Source organism: Leptosomus discolor, chromosome 10 (genome assembly GCF_034619465.1).
Source record: "Leptosomus discolor isolate bLepDis1 chromosome 10, bLepDis1.hap2, whole genome shotgun sequence".
Lineage (NCBI taxonomy): Eukaryota > Metazoa > Chordata > Aves > Leptosomiformes > Leptosomidae > Leptosomus > Leptosomus discolor.
Window position 1 is genome coordinate 5,816,999 of NC_141400.1, and position 25,904 is coordinate 5,842,902.

At 36.4% G+C, this 25,904-nt stretch overlaps 1 protein-coding gene across 5 annotated transcripts in view; it reads right to left on the reverse strand.

Moving 5' to 3' along the window:
- TENM2 (teneurin transmembrane protein 2) overlaps nucleotides 1–25,904 on the reverse strand; it is a 545,195-nt gene that overhangs the window by 495,111 nt on the left and 24,180 nt on the right. For all 5 annotated transcript variants that reach the window (XM_086470948.1, XM_086470946.1, XM_086470945.1 and 2 more), the window contains exon 2: nucleotides 3,072–3,347. In XM_086470948.1, coding sequence (XP_086327074.1) covers nucleotides 3,072–3,347 — 276 coding nt within the window. The remainder of the gene's footprint in view (nucleotides 1–3,071; nucleotides 3,348–25,904) is intronic.

Below are 25,904 nucleotides of genomic sequence, written 5' to 3' on the forward strand. Positions count from 1 at the left end.
ATTTGTATGTATAACAAAGATTGATTTACCTACATCTCACAACTCAATACATCATGTTGAAAAATAATTTGATGGCAGATTTGCTGTTATATATTCACACTGCCATGTCTAAAGAAGACATGGCCAGATAGAGACAGTAGTAAAACTGTGAGATACTATAAGAACATTTAAAACCTAAACAGATTTGTGAAAATAAAAGTGCTGCTTTTCAAACTGGATCATCAATTAGGTGTTTTGTTAGGAAGAATTTTAGTATATCAAATAAAACATTGAATTTAAATGAGTTTCCATTATCTCAATTTATTTATAAGCATTTCAAACGTGGTAATATTTCAAGGTTCACAGAATTATAATTTATGATAAAATTAAATCATACTAAATCTAGAAGTGCAGAAAATGGTCATAAGCTTTGTGAATGCATCTGAACGGGAACAAAATCACATTGTTAGAGCAAATTTTAGAAATTAACTCTGTGCTACTTAGATATGTACTAAAAGTGACAAAATAGATTTAAGATTACCAAAAAAAGGAGAAGTATCATTTGTTGTTTTTTTAAAATGTAATGATATAAATTGTGATAATATCTCAATATTTAAAAAAAAAATAATAATCTTTCAGAGTTGAACTGCTGTTTTGTAACACAACAGTTGAAATCTATCAGGGGAAAAAGCTTCCATGGTACTTTAAATAAATTCAGTAGTCTATGCATCATGAGTTCCCTCTAACATTGCTAGGCATAAATGGATAAAATCCCATACCAAGAAATGTCTTGTTTTATGCTAGTATCCTGCAAATCTGAAACCATATCAGAGAGCGAATTTCTCTTGAAGTATAGATTCTTGTTACTTCCTCTTCGAGACGAATACCTAGCAGGTTATTGATTGGCTTCTGAAGGACATAGTGTTTATTACGTAGGAAACCACTGCTGGGCACAAGAGTGAGAAATTAATGATGGTTTTGTAAGTGTCCACACTGTGGTGATGAACCAGTGGGGCAACTGTCAATCTATATGATAATGCATCCCAAAACTTCATAAAATCAGTGATGTGAAGAAGCATTGATTTTTGAGCTAACCAGGATTTGTGAGAGAGTAAGACTAAAAAGTTTACTGAAGTTAACACCTCTGTGTATAAAATAGTTGCTTCATACTCGTGTGATTTTGCTTTATAAACAACCAAACACACAGAAACCCTTATCTCAAAAACCTTTCCGAGTAAAAATGAATTCCCCATACTGATTTGTTTCTTGCATGCTGTTTGATCCTGTCATCCTTTCTCTTATTAACATCGTTGTTAGAGAAATTACCTATTAAAAATGGATTCACTGCACTGTACTTCCAATTACTTAATATTTCACTTATTATAAGGAGGAAAATGAAATGCAAGCAAACAGACTCATTCTTTTATCAATGTCTGTGACAGTATGTATGAAAGTAGGTGCTGACTTAAATTTTCTCAGACAAAAGGTGTGGCACAGTGCTTCTACTGAAACACAGACAATCACCTTCAGAGAAGAGAATTCGTGCTACAGAAAGGAATCCAAATCATTCCATAATGCCAGAATAGTCTGGTTTACTATTTGAAATTATGAGCAGTAGCCTTATCAAAACTATACTAAAGTTAATGGAATTTGTAGTATTTTCTGTGAACGTTATTATTAAAAAAAAAAAAAAAAAAAAAAGAAGGAAAAATAACAATTAATCAGTCACTGATTCTTTTTAAAATACTGGCTTCCTTGTACATACCGTTATTAGCAAATATACTTCCTCTTTGGTTTTGACAAAGAAATGTATCCTGCTATGCCTACGGAGAGGAGATACTACTTTAGATTCAATTTAAATCAGAAAAATGATTGCTGTTACAAACAAAACTAATTGAACTTTTCTGAACTTTTTTTCTATCAATATAAAACCTGTAACTCAGTTTTGCCTTGTTTGCTTTGACAAGCAGTTGCTTGTGTTTCTAGTGCCTGGCACAACGACTTTGCTGAAACCCAGACAACTGTCAGTAAGTTTGGGGAGGAGCCTAAAATAAACATCTAGAAAAAAAAAAAAATCTTCTTCTGAGGGGTACCCAACATGTAACAAATTAAATTTTATTACAAGTAATATGCATAGCAAAGAGCTGGTTTCATTAGCTGATATCAGCTGCCTAAACAGTTGCTCTGAGAGTACAGTGTTAGGGAGATTCCTCTTACCTTCTCAGAAGGTCAAGTACCAAAACCTTTAGTTCTTATTTTAACTAAGATGAGTTAGCATTTTCATCACCCTATAGGATGGAGGACAAATTCATGCAAATTAATTTTTACTGGTTTTCCTCTTTAGTTTAATTTAAATATATGTGAGCACAGAAAATTCTCCAGGCAAAAAACTTTAGCTGATATGGATGAAGAACATGAATCTGGGTTATAAGCATCTGAAAGGACAGGTGGCTTAACGCAGTTTACTTTGAGAATCAACCAATATCAAGATATTTTGTCACAAATGACCATTGCACTGTCTGAAGTCTTAATTTCTATGAACTTAATACGCTATACCAAACAGAAGTGCCTCAGTCTGATGCATAGATTTGCTTTCTAAAATGCTCCAATACCTACCAGTAAGCAAACAGCAAATTAATTCTTTTTAACAACCTCAAAAACATGAAAAAACACACAAAATTAAATCTGTTACAAATTAGCACCATTGCTACAGCTATTAGCATATTTTAGATTATTATTATCACTAATTTATATTATTATCAATATAAAAATCACATATGAGAATATACGACCCAACAAATTTCTACTTCTCATCATTAAGTTTGATTTAACATACCCTGAGCACAAATGTGTAAAAGATTGTGTGGAAAGTAAATTGTAATATAAAAAGCAATATATATCATATTATATGATAGACATGTAACAGAGTTTCCTGATACTGATGACAAAAATAAATCAACATTAAAAAGCAGCTTTAGTCAAACTGAGAAAGAAAAGCGAAAAATTCACGTTTAAAAAATTATCACATATTTTTAAGTACGATCACATTCTCATACATGTGCATTAAGAATATATTGAAGAAAAAGGCCTACCATTTTCCTCATCTGACTTATTTTCATTGTCGGAGTCGGTAAGCGTGAGAGCTGAGTTTTCACGACTTGACAGACCAGAACTTCGCCTGGATTTGATCCCTCTTCCCCACAGCCTGATGGCATGCTCCGGAGACATTCCTCCCTCCGTGTCCGAGTCAGCATCAGAGCCGGTGCTCAAGGAATAGCCTTGATGGAGTATTCCTATGTCTGAGCAGTAGCCGCTTCGATGGGGAGAGGGCTCACAGATTCCTAGTTCTGCAAGGGTGAAGTTTGTTCCTAGAAGGGCAATTAAAAAAAAAAAAAAAATAAACAATTTAAAAGCTAGGGGGTTTATTTTAAGTTTGAAAATAACAGACCTTTTTAATCTCTCTTAACTACGCTGTATGTCAAGCCTTTGTAATAAATTACACACAGAGACTTCTGATGCACAGGTCTAGCAAGACTTAGCTATATTTAATATAGTTAAAATGGATGAAATACACAAAACAAAGGTAGGAAAGGTCTCTAGATTTAAGGTTACTATTTTAGCCCCAAACACTTAATCCATTAGGTATGTGACTAACAGAAAGCTCGTAACAAGTGCTAACGACATGACCTGCTTTACTATGTATCTAACCTTATATTTGTAAGACCAGAGCACGAGCTTTGAAGTTGAGCCTTTGACTACTTGAAGAGAGGAATTTTTTCTTATTAAGCTAATTTTCTCATATAGAAGTCTTTCATGGAGATAGGATTTTTAATTGTAATTTTCATATAGTTTCCTATTTCACAGAAAATAAACACTCATTTGGCAAAACAGTTTATAGATCAGAATCACTTGAAAGAATGTAAACCTATACGCAATGTACCATGAAAACTTGTCACCAGTTTTGCACTTTTACATTTGGTGAGATTGGTGGTTTAATATCTGCTATAGAAATAAAGATAGATCTCATAATAATCGTAATTGTTTTCTACCTTTTTTTCACCATATTTAAGAAGAAAGTGTGCATCGATACTAAAATCAGGAGGTCATTGGGTTTAAAGGCAAAACTTTCAGGAACAACGTCAAAACATGTGACCTTTAGCAGTTAATAACTACTCAGTGGACAAAGTCTCATACATTTTTAAAGCACATGGAGTCCCCCCGAAAGTATAGACTTGCTGGTTGATTTCTGCTTATGTATTTGTTTCCTACAGTAATGGTAGGTAGTACAGCATGGTAAAAAATACAGGGAAATATCCATTGGTCTCTAAAGTTTTCAAAGGTTTTGAAGAGCAAAGTGATTTTAGCTTCATTACATTGGGCTAAAAAAGAAGAACACAGACTGAAGTTGCTGGCAGTATAATTGCCAATTATTTAATTAATTTCTTAATTCACAGCGACACTAGATCTGTGGCCTGTGTTTCTAAAATGGTAGCTTTATTTTGTGCAAAAGTAGTTTATATTTTCTCCTCTTCCTTTATATATTTATTAGAATGAAGCTATACAGTGGAAGTTCATACACTAAATAAAAAACACAAGTGTCTTCTATTAATAAAGACGTTAACTGGATATTTTTTGGTTAAGTATTACAACTTCTTTCACAGATTAGCCAGTAAAGATCATACAGTATTAAATCTGTCTCGTTCATCTATCTGCATCCCCTCTCAAGTTTCAGACTTAGCTGTTAAAGTATTTTTTGGATATGGGATGTCTGCACACATCTACAGAAAGCAAAACTACTTAACATATATTCATAAAGCTCATCAATCAAAGGAAAGTGGTGTATTTCTTCTAGAAGACTGAGCTACGTCTTCATCCAGCAATGGCTAGACAGCAAGAGTGAGCATGACATGAGACGTGCTCTCTTTCACCCCTAGGTTAACCAGTAAGTAGGCCAGCAGCAAGGGAGTGGCCAACAACATCAAGTGAAGAAGTATCACCAACTGGATGCTTCTAAAGAAATGAAGCGTTCAGTGGCAATGTTTAAAAAGAATATAAAAAGGCTGACACTAAAAAAGTCAGCTCTCTTTCATCAACACCAAATTCACCCAAACCCTCCTAGGTAGGAGTATAGTTTAACCTGCCTCATAATATTTATTCTAGTAATCAGAAATTTTGTGGTTTAGTCAAAAGCAACGAACTGAACAGTCCTAAAAACGAGCTTTTCAAGTGCAGTTCAGTCCAGAGACTTTTTTCTGCCCCCCCCCCCCCTTTTTTTTTTTTTTAAAACCAGAGCTCTAGCAGGACGGATGAAACAAAGTTACGTTTAAAGAAAAAGTAAATTATTTCAGTAAAAGACATGTAACAAAAACAGTTCTATTGATTACTTTTGTTTTAGCCACAGTAGCAGACTAAGTTTGGACTCATTTAAAAAAAAGGTCAAAATCAACCTAAAATATAAAACATATAAGAATAGAGCCTCAGTCCCACACTTTCTTACCTACACAGGTAGACTGTATGCTGAGGTTTAGATACATATTAAAATTACCAAACTTATCATGAAAGAGAAGTTTTTCAAGTTTTCTTGTTTGCTGGTGGCATAAATGTCTACAAATACACACCAATTATGAATATATTAGTGTAATTAAGCTGTTTTACATACACGGTAAAACATTTTAATGATATTCTATGGATTTTAACAGCCATTACAAGCCCAGACAATTTCACTCTGATTAGCATCCTGTACTGACGTCAAAATCTGACTATAACATCATGCAAAAAAGCAACCTTCAGAGAAATTTGGCTGAGAAAAAATGGTAAAGGCACTGAAAGTGAAAGGAAAATATTCACAGAAATCATTCATACATTTAGTTTTATTATCTGGGAACTTGGCATCTTCCAGAAACGTGGAGAAAAAGATTTGACTGACCAAGTTTAAAAAAATTTGAGAAGTGGATCATATCAACTCAAGGACACAAATGGAATCAGCCTCTGAGCCTCTGGGAAAGGATTTTCTATGCTGCTTCTCAGAAATCTCCTTACAGTCTTACAACAGAAAATCTCAAGCATGCTGATAATAGACATGAAATATTCTAGAGATTTCCCTCTCTAGCAAAAACATGTTCTTCTCTGGTAGACTCCAGATTAGTTTTAGTTATTAATTTTTCAGTGTTTGCTTCTGCAAAATATTATTTGAGAGGATTCTGTAAGACGGCATACAATGGCAGAATAATTTGTCCTTGGATGCCCATTGATATCCCCATTAAGAACATATTTTGGAGATGTTTTTCACATCTGTATGCATACATAGATTTTACATCCACATGCATATATAACAGCATTTTTCAGATTATATTTTATATCTAAATATATAAAAATGTATCTCTATCTGATAGTCCCTGGTATCTTCAGAGCCCTTAATTCACTGCAAAATCTGATGAAAAGGAGATCAGAATACTATAGTTATATTCTCTAGACCTTTTCTTGATCTGGATAATATTCTCCGCATGCCTCGTTTTCCTAAAATGAAACTCTCCACATCTCCTGAATAACTTATGAACTGCATTAATATAATATTCTCTTATTTTCTCAGCCATTATTGAGCATTAAGGTGTTAATGGCATTAGCAGACCACCCTTGTAAATACGGATAGAGGATAAATCTAGTTCTGGATGCACAGAAACCATTTATCCAATAATTCCTAGCAGAAAGAACCCTACTATTACTTTGCAAATAGTCTCCCAAATAATGAGAAAATATCTAACTCATTCATATCCACTCATACTGGCAGAATACTCCATATGGGATCCCGATGACAGAAAGGCCACCAAGAACAACGCAGCCTTTCTTGGCCCCACTGCAGTAGAAAATACAGCACCTATAAGCTGTTGTGAGAAAACATAGACACAGTCTGGCCTGGGGTTAAGATTTAGTGTCTCCTTCAAGAAGGATCTTCCTTACAGATCTTTAAGTGATCAGGAGATCAAGCAAACCAAGACCTGCTAGAAGAAAAGTGAAGGAAGGAGGGCAGCAGTACCTGCTGCTTGCCATACCCTGGGAATTCAAGCTGTACTGCTGTGCGTTCACAGAGAGCAATCTGGCCCGTGAGCTGAAATGTGCTACTAGCACTAGCAGCTGAGGCAGACGGATGGCTTCGTACAGGGTTATACAGCACACTCTATCTCTAGGGCTGGCATGGAGTTGCGAGTACCTGCATTTTACTGAAACCTCACTCACAAAGGAGGACTGAAATGTGCAGGCAGAATCCGTTCTTGCGCATTCAAAACTTAAGGGTGTTTTCTTTCAGACTCTTGTAGCGTCTGCTACATTGCTGGTGACACTAAGTGAAAAAAGATAAATGACATGAGATCGTTATTGGTGGGAAAAAAAAAAACCACACCCTCTTTCTCTCAAAGAAGACAACGTCAAAAAAAAAAACCAAACCCACAATGTTTTTTGCCTTTCCATATGCACCAGAGCTTATCAGCCTCCCTCGCCAGTGCCTTCATCCCCACCTGCAGAAATCACTAGACCATTTTCACTAAAGAAAAGCAGTTAATACCAGCTGCTCCCTTAAGGTGTATGTAATCTCTCATACAAAAACACACCAGCAGTATACTAGTTTAGAAGAGTAATATAATGTTAGGTACTTGACCATCATTGCCCATAATCTACATGCTGTGAATAGTCTCTCAATAGAATAGAAAAGATGTTTTCCTTTTAATTAGTGCATTACTTCTATTATCTGTTGAGCACATTTCCTTTTACAGAAATTTACTACTTCAGTTATTTAATATATAAATACACACTAAAAGTGCTTTTAATTCCATGATGTACAACTCTACTCATTATCTCAGCTAAGACGAGAAAGCATTACCATATAAGCAAAGGTTATTTTCACCTAACCTCTAGGCAAAGGTCTCATCTGGGTAATTACAAATTGCAAGAATTGCCCTTCTGAAGATTAATCTAATCCAGCTGTGATCGCTACAGGATGCCTCAGAGGAAGAGATCTGAAATCAGTAATGCACAGATATGATAAATTTGCCTTCAACACTAGATCAGCAGTTCAAAACTGGGCTAAGTCTGAAATCAAAAGGATAAATATAACTTGCATTCTTTGCTACTATAATAAATTACAAGAAGTAAGGATAACAAGGATACATTTATTTAAGATATTTCATCCTTTCTCCAGTGTTTGTAATGTTCACAGCAATAATGATTTTTGCTGGCAGGAGTACCACAATTTAGCTCCAATCTGTGGTATATGAAGAGGTCATTCTTTTTAACAAACTGATGCACACTTAATTTTTCTTAATTCTTTATGCATTCATTTGTCATAATGACAGGGAGAACAGATGATTACAATCTCATTTTTTTAACCCACCTACTGCACACTTTTTTAACATTTACCCTTTTTACTCATCTCCCTTATTTGACAAACAACTGCCATCTTTTTAATCCTTCTCTGTGTTTAATCTGTTTCAATACTATTCTTTTCCCACCTTCTACAAAATGTTTTACTTAATTTTGTTCCTCATACTACACTATCAGATACTCCAAAGCGAGACTCCAAACCTAAGCTGAGGGCTACATTACTGTCTTGTGCATTTTTTGAAGCTTTTCTACTCTTTATGATTTTTGAAAAAAAAAATATTAATGTAAACCCTTTCTTTTATAAATGTCCGCTCCCCTCCCCCCTTAATACATCATTATAAAATATTCTGCATCTTTAGGGTGGCTTAAATATGCTTAAGTCAGAAGTATCTTTTCTGTGTAACATACAGGAATTTTAACCATGTAATTCCAACAAATAGCCTCTGTGGCAAATTTAATATTAGCATGAAACACGCCAGGAAAATTCTCTCTCTTAACATCATTGATATCACAATGACTGCAATATTGCATTTCTGAAGAAAGCACACATTCAAAAAGAAAAGCACACAGAAAAGGTAAGTTCTTCTTTCACTGCGATCCCTCCAAGTAGAGGAGACACCCCATGGTTCGGGAGGCCAGGTAAGAAAGAAGAGATACTAGCCACTCTAGCCATGAGACTCATCAACCTACAGCAGGTTTATGGGCTAGTTTTTCCTCCCCTTTGGAATATTTCCAGATGTTATTACATACACTGAACTGTTTATCTGAACTCTCCTAACACTCCTATTCCTAACTCTATCCGTTTTTCCCCAATAATAGTCCTTTGGTAGCTTCGGGAAGTGGCAGTGTAAGCTCCTGTGGAACAAACTCTCCACTGATCAACCACTAAACATAGCAGAAAACAGATTCCTTAGAAATTAGAAAATAACAATAACAAACAAGCTATACCTTGTTCTAGGTTTTAAAATCTATAGCGTAGCTGGGGGTTAATAACAGCAGAGCCTCCTACGCATTTCTGTTACTGCCTACTAAGAAGATTTGCAGATGACATTTCCATTTAAGATTATTAAATTCCAGGTATTGCTAGTCAGGAAAGCTAAACATTTTATAACTAAGAGAAAGTGAACTTTAACCACTTAATGATGATAAATCTTACTTTCACAGAGCACATTTGTGACAAAGGCATCAAGAAATGCTTTATAGACGCTACTGCGAAGTATGAGAATATCACAAAGGTCTTGATGCCCATCTCCAACGTGCTGTCACCCAGCCCACATGTGTGTGCATACACACACCCCCCACCTCTGTAATACTAACTACAATTTAGAACATACATGTACATTGTGAAATTTTGTTACAAATACTAACACAGTAATATGCAGACAGCAATTAAACAGAAACACAATGCTTTTCTTAAAAGTGAAACTCTGGCAGCCTCAGTCCTCTCTGCAGCAAACTGAGTAGAAGCAGCAAAGAGAAATCCATACACACATTACAACACGTGGTTTGAATCTGAAATATATTTTCTAGCTTCTCTCATCAATGACAGCAAAATCCTTTAATTGTCTTTTTTATAATCCCCTTTCTGCCTTGCCTCCTTCTGACTCCGAGATCCCCAAGCCCTAATACCAGGATACAGATGTTTCTCTTTTTGACAATAAGTCTGTTGACAGTATTAATACAGTAGATTCATATCCACTTAAAAAAAAGGGTTTATAAAACCAGGCATCTAATGAGACTTCACTCTAACTCACAATATTATATAATCTTCAGTTATGTGATCATATTCTATTTTTTTCAGTAAAATTTCCTCCTTCAGTAAAGTGACTGTGGAGCTAGTCTTTTTTTTTAAACCTTCCTCATTCACTGTCTATGTACCAAATAGAGAATACAGTATTTTAAATTATTTTATACACATTTTCTATGGTTGTGCTGAATGTAGTCTCTGAGAACATCTCAAACACTATTTATCTTCACCTCCCTGTGAGGTGAGCTTTTATCATCTCCATTTTATATACCTTTTACACTAAGGAAAGGGAAAATAGAACAGACCCTTTCCAGAGCATACACTAATTTTGGCAGAGCAAGTACCATCTAAAAATTGTATTTCTGGCATCACCTTATGGTGATGAACTTCTTTTTAATGATATGCTGGTTTAGGGCATAGCATGCATTTGTCATTTCCTCCTCAAATGCTGCTGTTGATTAAGGACAAAAACAGATTTGGGAGGACAAGAGGATGGAGCTACGTGGTAAGCATTATTATTATTTATTACCTAGCCAACACAGCCCAGGTTAAAATGTAATTCTCCAGGCTAACGTTTTACTTTCTTAGGCAATCTTTCATTTATTGTAAGCTTTAAAACTTCACCAAGCTCTGAGGAATGGTAAAAGGGGAACTGCTTCATTTATTACAAAGGGAAGCGTTATTCCTACAGATCTGTCCATTCTGAAACCTGAAGGAGACAGGAAAAGAAGTAGGCAATTCTGCAAGCAATTGCTCTGCTCTGCTCTCCTCTGCCGCTTCACCCGTTGCGTTGTGCTTAGGCACACTTCTCCTCCTCCTCCTTGCTGATAAAGTGCCTGGAGAAAGGAAATTCAAGGCTGAGTCCCGTCCCCCCCCCCACTATTCCCCACGCCAGTGCTGGGCAGCAGTGCAGGAAGAACAGCTATGGGAAGGTCCCGCTCATAGCTGACCCTGCAGGTCGGCTGCAGCTCCTCGGCACACATGCAAGCTTTCAGCGGTTCTGCAGTCCAACTGCGGTAACCATCACACTTCAGCAGAGATGCACAGACATATACCAGGGAAAGACTTTCCAAACTCGGAATCTCTGATTCAAAGGATGGAGATAACGGTAGTTTAAATAACACAATGGTCACGTGATGTTTTCACTGCAGGCAAAAAAACGTATTTTCTCGAACATCGTTCTCAGAAACAGTCAGATACTCCCTGTCCGGTCTCCAAACAAATCAATCCGAAGTAAACAGAATTCATGGCAAATTTCAACCTAAGCTGAAATAAGTAGTTTGATCTACTGAAGTTTTGAGGTGTTATGATAAGAAATGTACATAAACTCATACATTAACATGCAAATAACATCTTCCTTTCTCAAAGCAACTTTAGGCCTCTCCATGTATCTGCTTATCTCTAATGAAATGTATCATCTATCACTTAAAAGGCAAGGACTGTTTTGTGATCAAAATCAAATTAAAAATCCACAGGGTTTTGTGGGCAAAACATGCACAATGCACACCTGCATTTGCATAAAAATGTCCCATGTCAGTGATGGCTTCCTGGGCAACCACCAGCTGAAGGGAAAAACATCTGCTGGTTTTAGGGCTACTTAGATTCTAGCAAGACAAGGAGTATGACCAGTAATCTAAAAGAACTCTAATCCAATTTTCTACACTTTCTGTTAAAGTGACAAAAAGAATGAGAAATGTTTTATATTTAAAACTACAACAATACACTTTTCTCCCGCGTGAATGAGACTGAAAATGCTTCTGCAGATGTGATACACACATTTTAGAATTCTGAAATTAGTTGTGTCACATTACTCATGCCAAAATATGTTCACAAAAGTAAAGAGTTAACAGCTGGGCTGTTGTGCAGCATTGGGGACTAGGAGAAACTACCTTTCACGTATTAAAAAGAAAGATTGCAAGCAACCCACAAAAACTGTGACTGGAGGAAAACCAGCACAAATTCTGTCCTTTTCTTCTGTAAAGTGTAGACAACAACATTGTGCTAACACAACTGTCCAAACGATCTAACATACCTCTGCAGTGACAAACAGTGCATTTTTAGGATAAAATCTGTACCAATTCACAGCTCTGTACTGTGATCCACTCCAAGACGACTGTGCTTATCAATGACTAAAATTCAGTTCCTACTACTTTTTCTTTTGCAAGCAGCAGAGAAAGAACAGAACATGCAGCTTCGTGGCAAACAATCATATTCTTACTGTAAACTTCCCAGCTCTAGTCCAAACACCATCAAAGTAGCAGTGGTTTTTGGAGGGGGTTTAGGTTGGGGTTTTTTTGGATGGAATCTTATGAAAAGGCATTAGAATGCATATTTTTCTATTCCCAGTCCAAAATGACTACAACTATGGAATACTTTTGTTATATGCCTGCTTCCTTTTTAGAGATCATGAATGTCTAAACAAAATTCACCACAGAAGCACTAAAAAGATTAAGAATATACTGCATTTGTGTACATAAAGTGATAGCTACCATGAAAGAACACAGAATGAATTATTTTCAAATTGCTTTTTCATGTTAAACAACCTGCTCAACACCTGATAATATCTCCTGCCACACTAGCACAGTATTTCCTATGAAGGAATAACAACTACAGCTCCACGGAAAATGCAAACTTCAAAGAGGAGTCAGTGATAGTACAAGGAGAGAATCAAGTGCTATCCCACTAGAGAAGAGTTAGCATTTAGGATCTGTATTGACGATCCATGTTTGCAATACATAGTTAGGCTCATTTGGCACAAAGTAGTACAATAATTAGACCATGGTACCCACAGAAACTAAAATACCAGTTTCCACCACCGAAAAATTGTATGAGTCATTTGCATTCTAGTCTAGCTCACAAAGATGTTGGTCTTCTGTTGTAAAAGCACGTTAGTTGTGTCAGGAAAGGACAGTGAGTTCTCCTTGGTCTCTAAAAAAAACGCAAACAACCCAGTTGGCCATAAATATACAGATATGGGTTCTTTTGCATAAAATCACTGTATAGCCACTAATCTTCATTGATACACGAATCTGAGTTCAATTCTTAAGAAAGATTTCTATGAAAATCTGTAGGAAACTACCAGAGGACAAATCATCTGGTAATAGTTTGCTGAATTCACGAAAAATCTTTTCTTATTTTTATACTGTTAAATCAAGATTTAAAAAGCAGTAAAAAATAAACCACTTTTCATGACTTGATAAATAAACTGTGCTCTCAAGAAACAGCAGAAGTCACAGGTAATAAGCTTTCATACTTTCATAACTGTTTAATTGGGAACTCTCGAAAAACCTGAATCAGCTGTCATCACGGACGAAACCTTAATTGTTTTCTTTTATACCTTGCCTCACAAGTTAGGAACACGGACACTATATTTTATGAAGGTCCCCAGGCACATATAAAGATTTCTCAGCACCAGCAGCTGTCAGCTGTTTAGTCACAAGGTGCTTCTTTACTGTAAACATCATGTCACCTAGAAATAATGGTAATGCACACTGTATCCGCTACAGTAGAATAAAAGAAGTTTAAACTGTTATTGGACTCCAAAGTTCTGTATTTACATTCTGAATTATGTTGCTCACAAGGGTTTTAGAAATGCCAGAGATGCCAGCCTTTAACTCTGCATTTCTAATCCTGCTAGGAGGATAAAGAGCAGACCAACGTGAATGACTTTGATGACTGATAAAGGAATTCATCTAAAATGGAAAGAAGAGCTTGCCAAAAAATCCAAACAATTTAAATAGAGCACCATATGAAGTAAAAAAAACCCCATATTGAACAAGTCCATATAAACTTTACGCCAAACTTAAAGAATGATGAAAATAAAATCATTTGAACACTATAATTTTGGAGAAAAACATATATGCGTTATAATCAGATACCAAGGAGAATAGATTAAGCTCTTTGAGACAGTATACCTACTAAGAAACAGATACAACCACATTTTCTTTTATTCATCGTGCTCATTTTATGAAGAGATCAGGAAATGTCTTTATTTATTTGACTGAGCTATAAATTGCTTTCAGCTTTTTATTTTTAATCCTAGTAAAATAATTAGTTATTTTCACGGCCAGTTAGTTGTGGTATTATAAATGGAACAGTTGGCACCAATTCAGATTACTATTGGTCCTGAACTTTGCTACAGATGAAATATACACCCTTAACACAGGATTTCTTTTATCTACCAATGACTATAATTTGTAGACTGCATATACAACCGTGAACACAGAAACTGAGTGCATTCTGGCCTTTCTGGTAGGTGCAAGAGCTTCAATGCCATAGGCAACAGCACAGCAGATCCATCGGTTCCATTGCTGGAACTGATTGGTCTTACCAGGCTCCTGCAGAACTACGGAAGGAAATATGACCTTCTTCCAGGCAGCCCTTTTCCTTCCCTACAGGGGCATTTTTCCACACACCAAAATGTGCTGCTATTCTGATTTACTTTTTGCTAGTCACTGTATACCCAAGCGCAACATCTCCATTTTAGCCTGTTGCACTTCGGCCACTGTGCTGGCAGGCACATGCTGTTCCAGCATTCTCTTCCTACCTCATAAGCACAGCTCTACTTGGTTAATGCAATCTGTTTCTCTATTTTATCTAGATTTCTGTCTGTTCCAGTGGTTTAGAACTTCAGTTCCAGGGTTTTAATTTTAATTTAGATTACTTTTCCCTTCTTCAATGAACAGAAGTGAAGATTTGTTGTGTGTGACAATAAATAGCTTATAGATTATATTTATTCTAACTTTCTGCTGTTTGAAACTACGCCTTCAATTTTATAAAACTCCATTTCAACAATAGTGCCAGTTGTTGCCCTTCTGTTGTCCTTTCCCTTCCATTTTTGTCTAGGATTTGAAGGAGTGCTGGCAGGGACTTTGATTTGGTTAATGACAGAATGGAGATGCAAACGTGCCAAGCAGTAAATTAAGCTCCAACCACCACTTTAGCATTGAAGTTTAACAGGTAGCAGTGTGTGATCCTCTGAAGAGGCAATATCAAGATATCTCACCCCAAAACTATGATTTTTATCAAATCTTCTTTCATGTGTGGGAAAATGTTGATCCTGATTTTTAAAAACTGATTTAAAAAAGAAATACTTTCCCCCATTAGGTCAACTACTCTACACAAGAACCAGTTGTAACAAAAAACACTTTACTGCCTAGCTATTCTCTATTACAGAGTTCTGTATGAAAAATCTTCAGACTAAAACCAAAATCATAGTGAGGCATTATTATGAGGAGATAACACAGTAAATACCACAAAGAGAGCCAGACCAAAATTTGGTTCGTTTGAAAGAGAGTTACTGTGCAGGCTGTGTTATCTGACTATTTTTAACACTCACGTCATCTCCCTTTGTAAGTGCCTTTACTCGCTTCATAAGTGCCTTGTAGATCAGGTGAAATGATAAATTCACATCTCTCTGATAAAGGTCAAGTATACCTAGGTATCGTACCGATGCCTTTTTTTTTCCCCCCTACTTTGCAGACTCCAATTATAGAATTCTTTGGATTTGACAAGAGGGAGATTAGATTGGATTATTCATTGATCTAGTTCACACTTTTTAACCCACCAACCATTTGCAAAGAAGCATTTTAGGCTAGTTTACCTATTTCCCTTTTGGCTATATGGGAGTCACAGGCAGTTTTCAACCTAAAATCAGGTTTATTTTGAAAGGAAGTATGGAGTAGGTAAGGACAGCACTGAGGAGTAGGGATAGAAAAAATCTCTCCTGCTTACAGGATACCTTGGATGAAAGAGCTTGCCCATTCTGCTCCCAGTCTCTTTTGCCATTACGTGAACGCTGACAGAACTACTGCGGCTGTGTAGTACTGTTGTACATCTCTTGCCTGTGGCCTTTCAGTCACCGTCTTATCTGAAACAACTGTTTTCTTAAATACCAGTGTAATACAGCACATGAGCTAAGCTGGTCAGTAGCTTCAGATGACTTGCGACCATGAGACATGCTCTGGGTACTTCACAGATTTATTCACCACTTTCAGACTGATGAACCTCTGATTCAGTCGAGCATATTAAAACTTGTCAGCACATCTATTTAAATTTCACATTTCTGGTTCTCAAAGGCATTTAGTTGCTCTATTTTCTTCTTTGTCATCTCTTTAATGACTTCAGAACAGGGAACGGGCATACACGTTGGAAAAGTGCCACTGATTTAAGTTCTCCTATAACTTACTTTTGTCATGGAAACTGAACACAGCACACATTTTATAGCGCTTTTTTTGTATATATATATATTTTTTTTTTAATGGTAATTTAGCAAACAATGAGCATGGATACATAATTGAGGAGAAAGTCATTTCCCCCTTCAGGGGGAAAGTCAAAAGAAAGAACCTTCAACACAAAATAGTGAACAATCCAAAAGTTTCCAAAGATTTCTGATCTAGAAAGTCAAAAGAGAAATCTATAGCTAGATAATCAGAAGTTTACAGTACTGATCAACTGTGGTCCTCTAAGCCATTTCAGGGACAACTTCAAGAAGTTCAAAATGGGGGACTTGCAAATCAAGTCATCCAAAATCAACTATGTTCTCTCTAGAAGGGAAAGATACTCTTTTTCTTTTAAAGCAGAAATGATCTGCATAAAATCATAAAATGGTATGAAAGATGGCCTGGTAAAAATTAAGCACTGAACTAATCATATTCACAGAATCAAACAGAATCACAAAATGGTAGGGGTTGATTCCTGTTGATTCTTTTTACAATTACTAACATCTAAGAATACGTTTGAAAATGAGCTCTAAGGTGAAGTTACTTTTAAAATGAATTGCAGGATAACATGCACGGACACCATGTGCCATACATCCTCTGGAACTACTAAACCAAGTACATATTGTGTGCTGACAACACACATTTCAGAATTTTCCAATGTGGTTTTCTGGGCTGGAGTGGTCTTGTCAGCACTCAGTCTGTATTTCCTCCATCTTATAGGACTGGCTTGACCAGTCACATCTAGCCAGAATTAGTAAAGCCTGACTTCAGAGGGCTGGTAGCAGAAAAATTTTGAACAGTGAACTGAAACAATGATCATCAGGCATGTGCTGTCTTCTAGCTAACCCATTGGAGCTATATTAAAACGAGAAAAACACTGGTTTGTTTCCACTTTATCTAAAATTTTGGCTTTTTATCTTTGACCTGTTTAATAACACTTGCCTCTTCAGAGTTCCATTGTAGGCACAGCACACAGAAAATAGGTAATACTGGTGAAAATTTGTTTCCATTGCAGGCTAATGCCACTGCTATTCTTTTATCAGCTTTTAACTCTTCTGTTATCAGCAAATTGCCCTTTCTGGAGGAGTGAAAATAACGCTACAGAAGTCTGCTTTTATGAATGCCTCAAGCCTTCAAAATTAACAGTGAGAATTCTTGTGGTCACTGTATATTCCTGTCTTAAGAGCAGATGTGGCACTGTATAGTTTTGGTATTAAGTACTGTCAAGCTTCCTTTCAAGCAAAGGACTATTTATCTGCTTAACACAGAACATAACCAACTTTTGTAAGTTTCATATATTACATTTATTTCAAAATGCTTGGCATTATTAATCCTTTTTATATTGTTAATATAAAGAGTCTGCTTCAAAACCTCAAAAACCCAGAAAGTTTATTTTTTTTCTCTCTTTTTTGCATTGCATGCACTGATGAACTAGCCTGCTCAGCAAGCATTTAACAGATTAGACACTTGAACATGGTTTCAGGCAATGCTCTCTCATGTTTCTGCGTATTGCCTGATAAACACTTCAAAGTAAACCGCTCATAAATATGAAATGAAAAGCCGAGAAGTCGTTATGCACAGCTTTGAGATACAAATCTCTTTATTCCCCTCTGAAGTGGAGTTTGATTGACATAATGAGTCATAGATCCTGTCCAGGGACACACTGCCTTATCCCCTTTTCCTCAGGAGACAGGGAGTCTTTAAAGAAATCCACTTCAGAACTTTCTGACAGACAGCTACAGAAAAGTTGAACACTACACAAATTTATTATTTTGTATTAATACCTACTTTAACAACTGTGACACATGTCAAAGATTGACTCCAAAGCCACAAACAGGCCCAAGCAACTAAACCTTTTAAAGGAGGCCAAAGCCAAGTTGTGTATTTTATCTAGTTATCACCTACACAGCAATTCAGGCCTTGGATCTGCAAACAAAGACAGACTCAAGAGCCAGAGAGGGCCCTTGTTGGGCTGGGTACTGCGCCCTGCTGCTGCAGGGATCTGCACACCCACAGGGCCCCTTTGCGAGCTCCCTGAGAAACAGCTCCATTCCCACCCGATCAGAAACAGCTCTTACTAATAGAGCTCCGTGAAGAAACAGGTGAGCCCTTTGGGCTTGGGTTAGTCCACTACCGAGCTTCACATGTTCCCCCTGATGTTCGCACAGGCAGCTCCCGACTGCAAAACTGCATCTCACACGTTTGTGGCACAGATCCCTCTATTGCCTCGCTCTACCTGCTAGACATGCCTTACCTTGGGGGGGAGAGGCGGAGCGGGGATGCTATCAACCCGAGGAAGTCCACATTGCTACGACCCTCATTAGAAGGCGTATTTATCAGGTACAAACACCCTACAGTCATTTCTTATACTTCACAGGTCTGTGCTGTAGAGAAGATTAAGACTTTCATGTGAGAAGGAGCAGTTAAAATCATCTAGCCTGAAAAACCTCTGAAATGCTAATTTAGATATTGCTGTTAATAAATGCTATCCATACGAAAACGACAAAAACTATGGCATATGTAATTGTTGGCCATTGCTATTCCACAAAACATCTATTCCACAAAAAGCTGAGCTTTAAACCACCACAATGAAGCTGCTAATCAGCAGCACCATAAACAAAATTATGGTGTAATAAATTGCTACCCTACAATGTTATACTCACAACCTGCATTTTTAGTATTTGTGGAGGTTTTTAGAATGAATCCAGCAAATATCTGCCTAAATTGAGATGCAACTTCTGGCATTGTATTTGCTAGCCATACTGTATGCATTAAATTACACATCGTTACTGGCTTTTGTTAGTCTCTACTCCCTATGAAATAACCATACATAAAGTACGCAAGATCCACCACCCACAACTTGGCTTTCTTTTGTTAATAGTAGTGCTACTGTTGTTAGACATCAGCCATTCACACCATTTATACAATAATACATACATCATTAAGATTTAGAAAGCGACAGTAAAAAATTAGCTTAATTTCTGCTATTTAAAATGCACTCAAAAATATTTTTATTTTGCCAATAAAAATGAAAAAGACCAATAAAAATGAAAAAGTATCTATAAAAAAAGCATACAGTGAAACAATGAAATGGTGAGAAGACTTAATATTAAAAGAACTAAATTCATAGTACATGTAAATAATGAAATATTCAAGCCTATTTTTGCAGCAAAAGGCTGAAAGAGAGGTTTAGAAGCTGAAGATGATGAAAAAGCCACAACGTGGTATCATCATCGATCTAAAAGAACATTGCTGTCTCTTTCCAGTCAGCGACTGAGATTACTAAGACATTATTTTTCCCTCTGAAACATTTATTGTTAAAAATTTTTACTGTTGTTACTCATTGTTTGCAAATTGCAAACACATTTTGACCCTGCCCTATGTATTGTGAGCACTCTTCCTTCTCTGCTGTATATGATCATCTATATCTTAGAAGTCAATTGTCTGCACTGGCTTTTCTAATCACTAGTAAGCAACATACAGTTACAACAAAATACAAATACATTAACTGCAACAAATATGGAGCAAAATGGCAAAGTGCTGGAAAAGTCAAAAAATAAATTAAAGCTTATGACTATTAAACAGGCATTCTCCAGTTTTGCAATTTTTGATTACAGATTGCCCTTTCTATGTAAATTAAAAAACTGTGGCCCAAATTGCAACCGTTTGTAGCTATTTTGAATATTTGTGAGGAATCATTATCATACATACAACTAAGGAATTATGGGCACGCATCGTGTCACATCTCTGAAAAAAATGTCATGCACAGCATTAATTTCAACATATGTGTTATTCTAGTCTACTGTTGATAGATTAACACACTGAAAGGCAAATGAGGCATCTAAAATATTCTGAATTACTAAAAGTCTTCAAAAGATCTTCTGCAGCACTCACAATTCCTATGCAATTTAATTAATATTAGACATATGAGTAAAATTAGATACTTCAAAAAAGAACCAGACCCTGAAATAAACAATCCTTTTTGATGATAACTGTATTAGATATAAAGTGTGTTTCTATAAACTAATGTTATTTTAAGAGATAGTACCTCTGTAACCGAGCTTTCATTACAAGATGTGAAATATTTTGATAGGACTTCAAGCAGCATTAGGTATTCCGATGAGGTCCAAAAAGCACAGCTGTCAGTCATACCCTTGGCTCTGTCAGTCACTTCAGCACACTGAAACCAAGTTATCTCCAGGATAAGTGCTCCTCGGAGATCTGCAGCTGCTGCTTGACCTACAGCTCCAAAGCAAGTGCTTCACTCACTAGATCTATTAGCCCTCTGACTTCACTCATTCACTAGCTAATATAAATACATTGTTAAAGTGAGTGATTAATTCAGTTTCTTTAGAGTGAGTGCTAAATTCTTGATGCCTCTAGTATGACTATCCACGGAGGCTCCAAAACTTTCATATAATTAGTCATTAATTATGGAATTGCAGTTACAAATCTGGCAAGAGCCACTAAGATTTTATATTTTTTCTTTTCATCTTCCCTCCAAGAATACCCTTTCCTTACTGAACCATAGCTCCATTTAACATAGACACCAAAACAACTATCATTTTGTCTATTTTTTGCACTGGAAGCCCATTCAACAAATCAACGCCTTTTCCTTTCTTGTCCATGATTTCTTGTCCACGTTGTGCTTTCAACACAACAGATTAAACAATATCTTACTGTTGGTCCTACAGGAACAAGACTTCCATTAGAAACAGTAGAAGTTAGACAATTTAAAAGAGAGGAAGAAACCCCAGAATATTTATGCACGTACTGTTGAATACAAGACTTTCCCTCCATTGCTGAAGAGAACCAACAAATATTTAAAATCACTTAAGATATCAATGTGCAACAAGGATTCCGGAAAGCATTCTGACACAAAAATCTGGGAATCTGACCTGACAGTCCATTGCTTTGACACAAAAATGTCACCTTTTTTTCTTCTCTATTTAACATATAATATATCTTGGCGTCTTCTGATCCACATATGGCACTGTGATGAAAATACTAGACAAGTGTCCAACCTAGAAGAGGAAGTTCCCTTCCAATGAGGCTGACAATTTTTTTTTATTTGTAACCAGAGAGAGAATACGTATAGTCAGTTTTGATTCTGTCTTCTAAGTTTCGCAAATGAGGCTTATGTTAATCAAACAAGTTCCAGACAGCTGGACATAATGGGGTAAACAAATCCGCAACATATTTTGGAAGCATCTATAGGGACTTCCTTCCCTGCTTACATCTCCTTCTGTGGAGAGAAAAGGAGGAGTACTTTGACATGAGTTATAGTCAATCCTGGTTTTACATACTGGAACAGTTATAACTGTAAAAGAGAGGCCGTATCTGCTCGTTCACTCATCTGGAATGCCTTAAGCTTCACCAGTTTTCTAAAAACAAAACAAAACAAAAACTGAAACAAAACATACACAAGAATGCCACAAAACCCCACAGAAGTCTGCAAAACATATAAAGAGAAGTGCTTCACTTTTAAAGCTGCTGTTAACGCTAACATTCATTTTCAGTACACACAGATCAGTTGCAGCTTAGTCCAGAGAAATGAGCAACAGTATTTTCAACTCATGCATATGCTTATGTTTACAAAAAATTATCCCCATTTATGCCATTAGCAAAAAATTATTAAATTAGCTAACAATTTCTGATATATAGTCAAATATTCAGCAATGTAGTAATTCAGAGCTTATTTGAAAGCCAGCAACCAATTGGAAGACTATGTTTTTGAAGTCTAACTAAAAAAAGTGAAATATACATAACTATATGCACTTCTTTGGTTGCCATTTTCAATGAAGTTACATATATATATACACGCACATACGCACACATGTACCCTCAACTCAGGAAACAATTATTTTTGGATAAAAAAACCCCTACTTGGATGACCTGTACTGTACAATGGCCAACAAAAACCTGAGCTGAAGACAACCTGCAGGACGCCTTCAGAAGGACTGCATTTCAGTGACGGAAAGCATGATCCGTCCGACACAGTGTGCACTGCGCTATGCATTTAGTCCTTTGAGAGCCTTTAGGATGAAAAGACTATAGTTATTACTACCATCATTATTATTAATGAAAAATACACATGTAAAATTAGGTTTTGAACACAACGTTTTATAGCCCCTATTTGTCTCTGTGGACATATGCCATAATGGCTTTAACAGACCTTTAACACTCACTGACTAATTAATCTTTACACTCAGGACCCAGCACTGAGTTTTATTCAGCAAGGAGCAGAAAATAGCATCTGTGGATTGGGCTTGCAAGGTCCACTGGATGAATAAATTGACAGGCTACAGGAAGAGTTGATATTAAACAGCTCCTCTCCTCCCCTCAGTACTTCTGTAACAGCCTTCACCAGCCACAGAAGCTTCCCTTCGCAAACTTCTTACATACAATTTATTTTTATTTCCTAAAGTGAGTCTCTTCAACCTTACAGAGACTCAGTCTTCCAAATACATTGACACTGATAGAAAAAATATTACAGGGACTAGATATCACTTTAAAATATAACTGCATTTCTGACACAACCGAAGTATGCACCAGCAAATTCAGCTTTCCTATGGAGAGCACAAACGAACCATACAAATTAATAGACCCCAGCAATTCGTCAGAAAAACCTTTAGGCTCCATTTCAAACTCAAACATGTTCTAAATATGAAAAAGCACAGGGAAAATATTCTGCAAAAAGAAAGCACAAAGAGAAAATACGCCATGCAATTTCTTAATAGAATAAATTCAATCTTTACTCCTCTTAAAAGAATTTTAAAGGTATTGTGAAAGAACAAGCATACAGGGGTAAATTTCCATCATTTCATTTGCATGATACAGTTATAGTCAATATAGCTTACCTGGAGTCTCGCCTTTCTTTAGCTATAAAGCCAGGCAACCAGAACACCAGCTTCAGTTACAAAAAATAGAGAGTTATGTGTTTACTAGTCAAGCTTCAGTGGTAGAGATTTCATCAAGACGCAATTATTAAGGAGTCTAATTGCTTTTTCTAGTAGAACTATAGGTAAACCCTGGCAACACTATGAAATTCAAGAGCACGGTATCTGTTTTACTCCATTAAGCTAACTTCAAGAACTGCTTACTCCATTTCTTTTGCAAGTAAAATTATATTAGGAAACAAGCCTTGTGAACTGCAGCACAATAAGCAGTAATGATGACAGTACAGCACTTATTTTGAGAGTCAAAACTGACCTCCCTAGACTGTTACTTTCTCAAGGAAGATCACGAATGAGTTATGGTATATTTCTTACAATAAAGCATTTATTTCTCTGTATGCCTATAAAGATAATATTTATCAGATGAGTTTTTTTTTCTTTTGGAGTTGTTAAGTACATGTTTAGTGAGCCTGTTTTTCCCAAGAAAGAGCTATTACTGAAGTCCAGTAGGACTGAAATCTGCACTTATTAACAGTTGGACAGAGCCAAGTAGAGACATGTCTACTCCTACACCTCAGTCTACTGCCCCCTTGTTTTTCCTCACCTGTTGAAGCACATTTTCAGTTTCCCCCCATAAATTCCACAAAATCCTCCTTATCAATGAGCTATATTCTACTCTCAAGCCATCTCTAACTGATTTCTCAGCCTGAAAAAGGAAAAAAGAGGTGAATCTACTAGGAAACAAAATCCTCATCTGCCATTGCTTGATCAGTTCCAGCAGCTGGCTCTCTTCCCACTTATCTGCAATCCTCTCAACGTGGGGAGGATCGTTACCAAGCACTGTGTAAATCTTCACATCTACTTTAGAATCAAAATAAACCCTGGCTTAATAAAAATAAGGAATCCACTAGATTAGTTTTTACTCAGATTAACCATTTACTCAAAGGTCACATTTAGGTTAACTTCCTAACTGGCAACACATTGTGCATATGTTTTCAAAGCAAGGTGGTGTAGAACTACTTGTTTTGTGAACAGCTGTACCACATTCATCATTAGGACTGAAATAGTCCTAGCCCTGTCCATCAGAAAACTATAAGCACAAGGAAAATACAATTCTAGCATAAGAAAGACTGGAAAAAGCAGCTGCATAATTCCAGTCTGTTGGTCCAGTTCATCAGAAAACACAAATACTGATCCACAACATACCACCTACATATAACATGAAGGGTACGGCTCAAGAAAAGAGAAAGGGAGCTCCGTACTAAAGCAGAAACTTAACTTCTGTACCCTACTATCACAGCCTCATCTTCACTGTGATGCAGTGTCACGGCTAAGAAAGAACAGGCTAATGGCTGCTGTAAATTGAAAAGCGTACTACACGCAAGTCAAAACTAACGTAGGACTGGATCTAGAGAGTATCAGATGTGCCTTGGTTCCTTCTGCTTCATGTACATGAACTGAAAAGAGATAGTGACCCTTGGACCTAAATTTGTTAACAGCACTGCCAAACTGGAATAGTAACAAGCTTTTTTCTCAGACTAAAAGAGGAACTAATGGTAAATTACAATGTAAAGGGCACGACAGAGAGCTCTTAGGTTTCTTGTTTCTGCTACATCTGTTCTGAACAGAAAAAAAATAATCGTCAAGCGTCTCACAGAATAGGTCAGAACATATATTCTTCAAAGAACAGCGCCACTTAAGTGCTGGCTTATACAGAGCATTTAGTTTTACTCAAACATCTCTCATCATTATTCGGAAGCTCCTCGACAAAATATTCACACACACTCCCCCTCCCCATTCTGTGATATCTGTTCTCTAGCTGAACATCATTGGCAGCCATGACTATGACATGGGAACAGGAGCTTGATTTCTGATGGGACTTCTGCATTGGATCGCTACCTTGAAATGTTTGATAGCTGAAGTCTTTATAAAACTGAATTATCTATATAAATGTGTCTCGGTACGAATTTAACTGCACAAACCTAGAATGTTAAGAACAAAATCCGAAGATTAAACTAATAAACATACCTATATAAATGCCAATTTTTAGAAATGTAATAGCTTTATTTTGATGTAATGGCTTCCAAAAATCAACTAATGAAACTGAAGGTCACTAAAATTCTGAATAAGAGTGCCTACAAAGTGAATTAATGCAGTTTAACTTCTATTTTAAACTCCTATGATGATCTCTTTTCTCTGTGTCTTCATTTAGATACACCTATAGTTTAATTTTCTTGGAGGCACTAATCATTACAACCATTGTCTCTGTATAAAATGTTACAGGTTTTATGAACAGATTTTTAAATTACTCAGATTATGTACAGATGGGATTGTTTTGTTTAGCCATGTACATTTAAAATTATCTGGAATTTAAAATACTTCTTGAATGCATTTTTTCTAAAGTTCCATGAATTCTAAAGACTTTATGCTGCACTTCACAGTTACCTGAGGATAACTCGTATTTTCTTGCTTTCTCAATACAAGTGGGTGGATAAAGAAGCTCCTCTTCTCCATGGACAGATGAGGATGGCCACCACACTTATAATCTATACACGTATACTTAGCACTGCCCATCTTTAAACTACATCATGCTCTGCAAATACACTGAAGTATCACACATAGAAGAGACTCATATCATTACCCTCCAAGTTACAGATAGGAAAACAGAGCTTTTAAATGAGTGCTTGC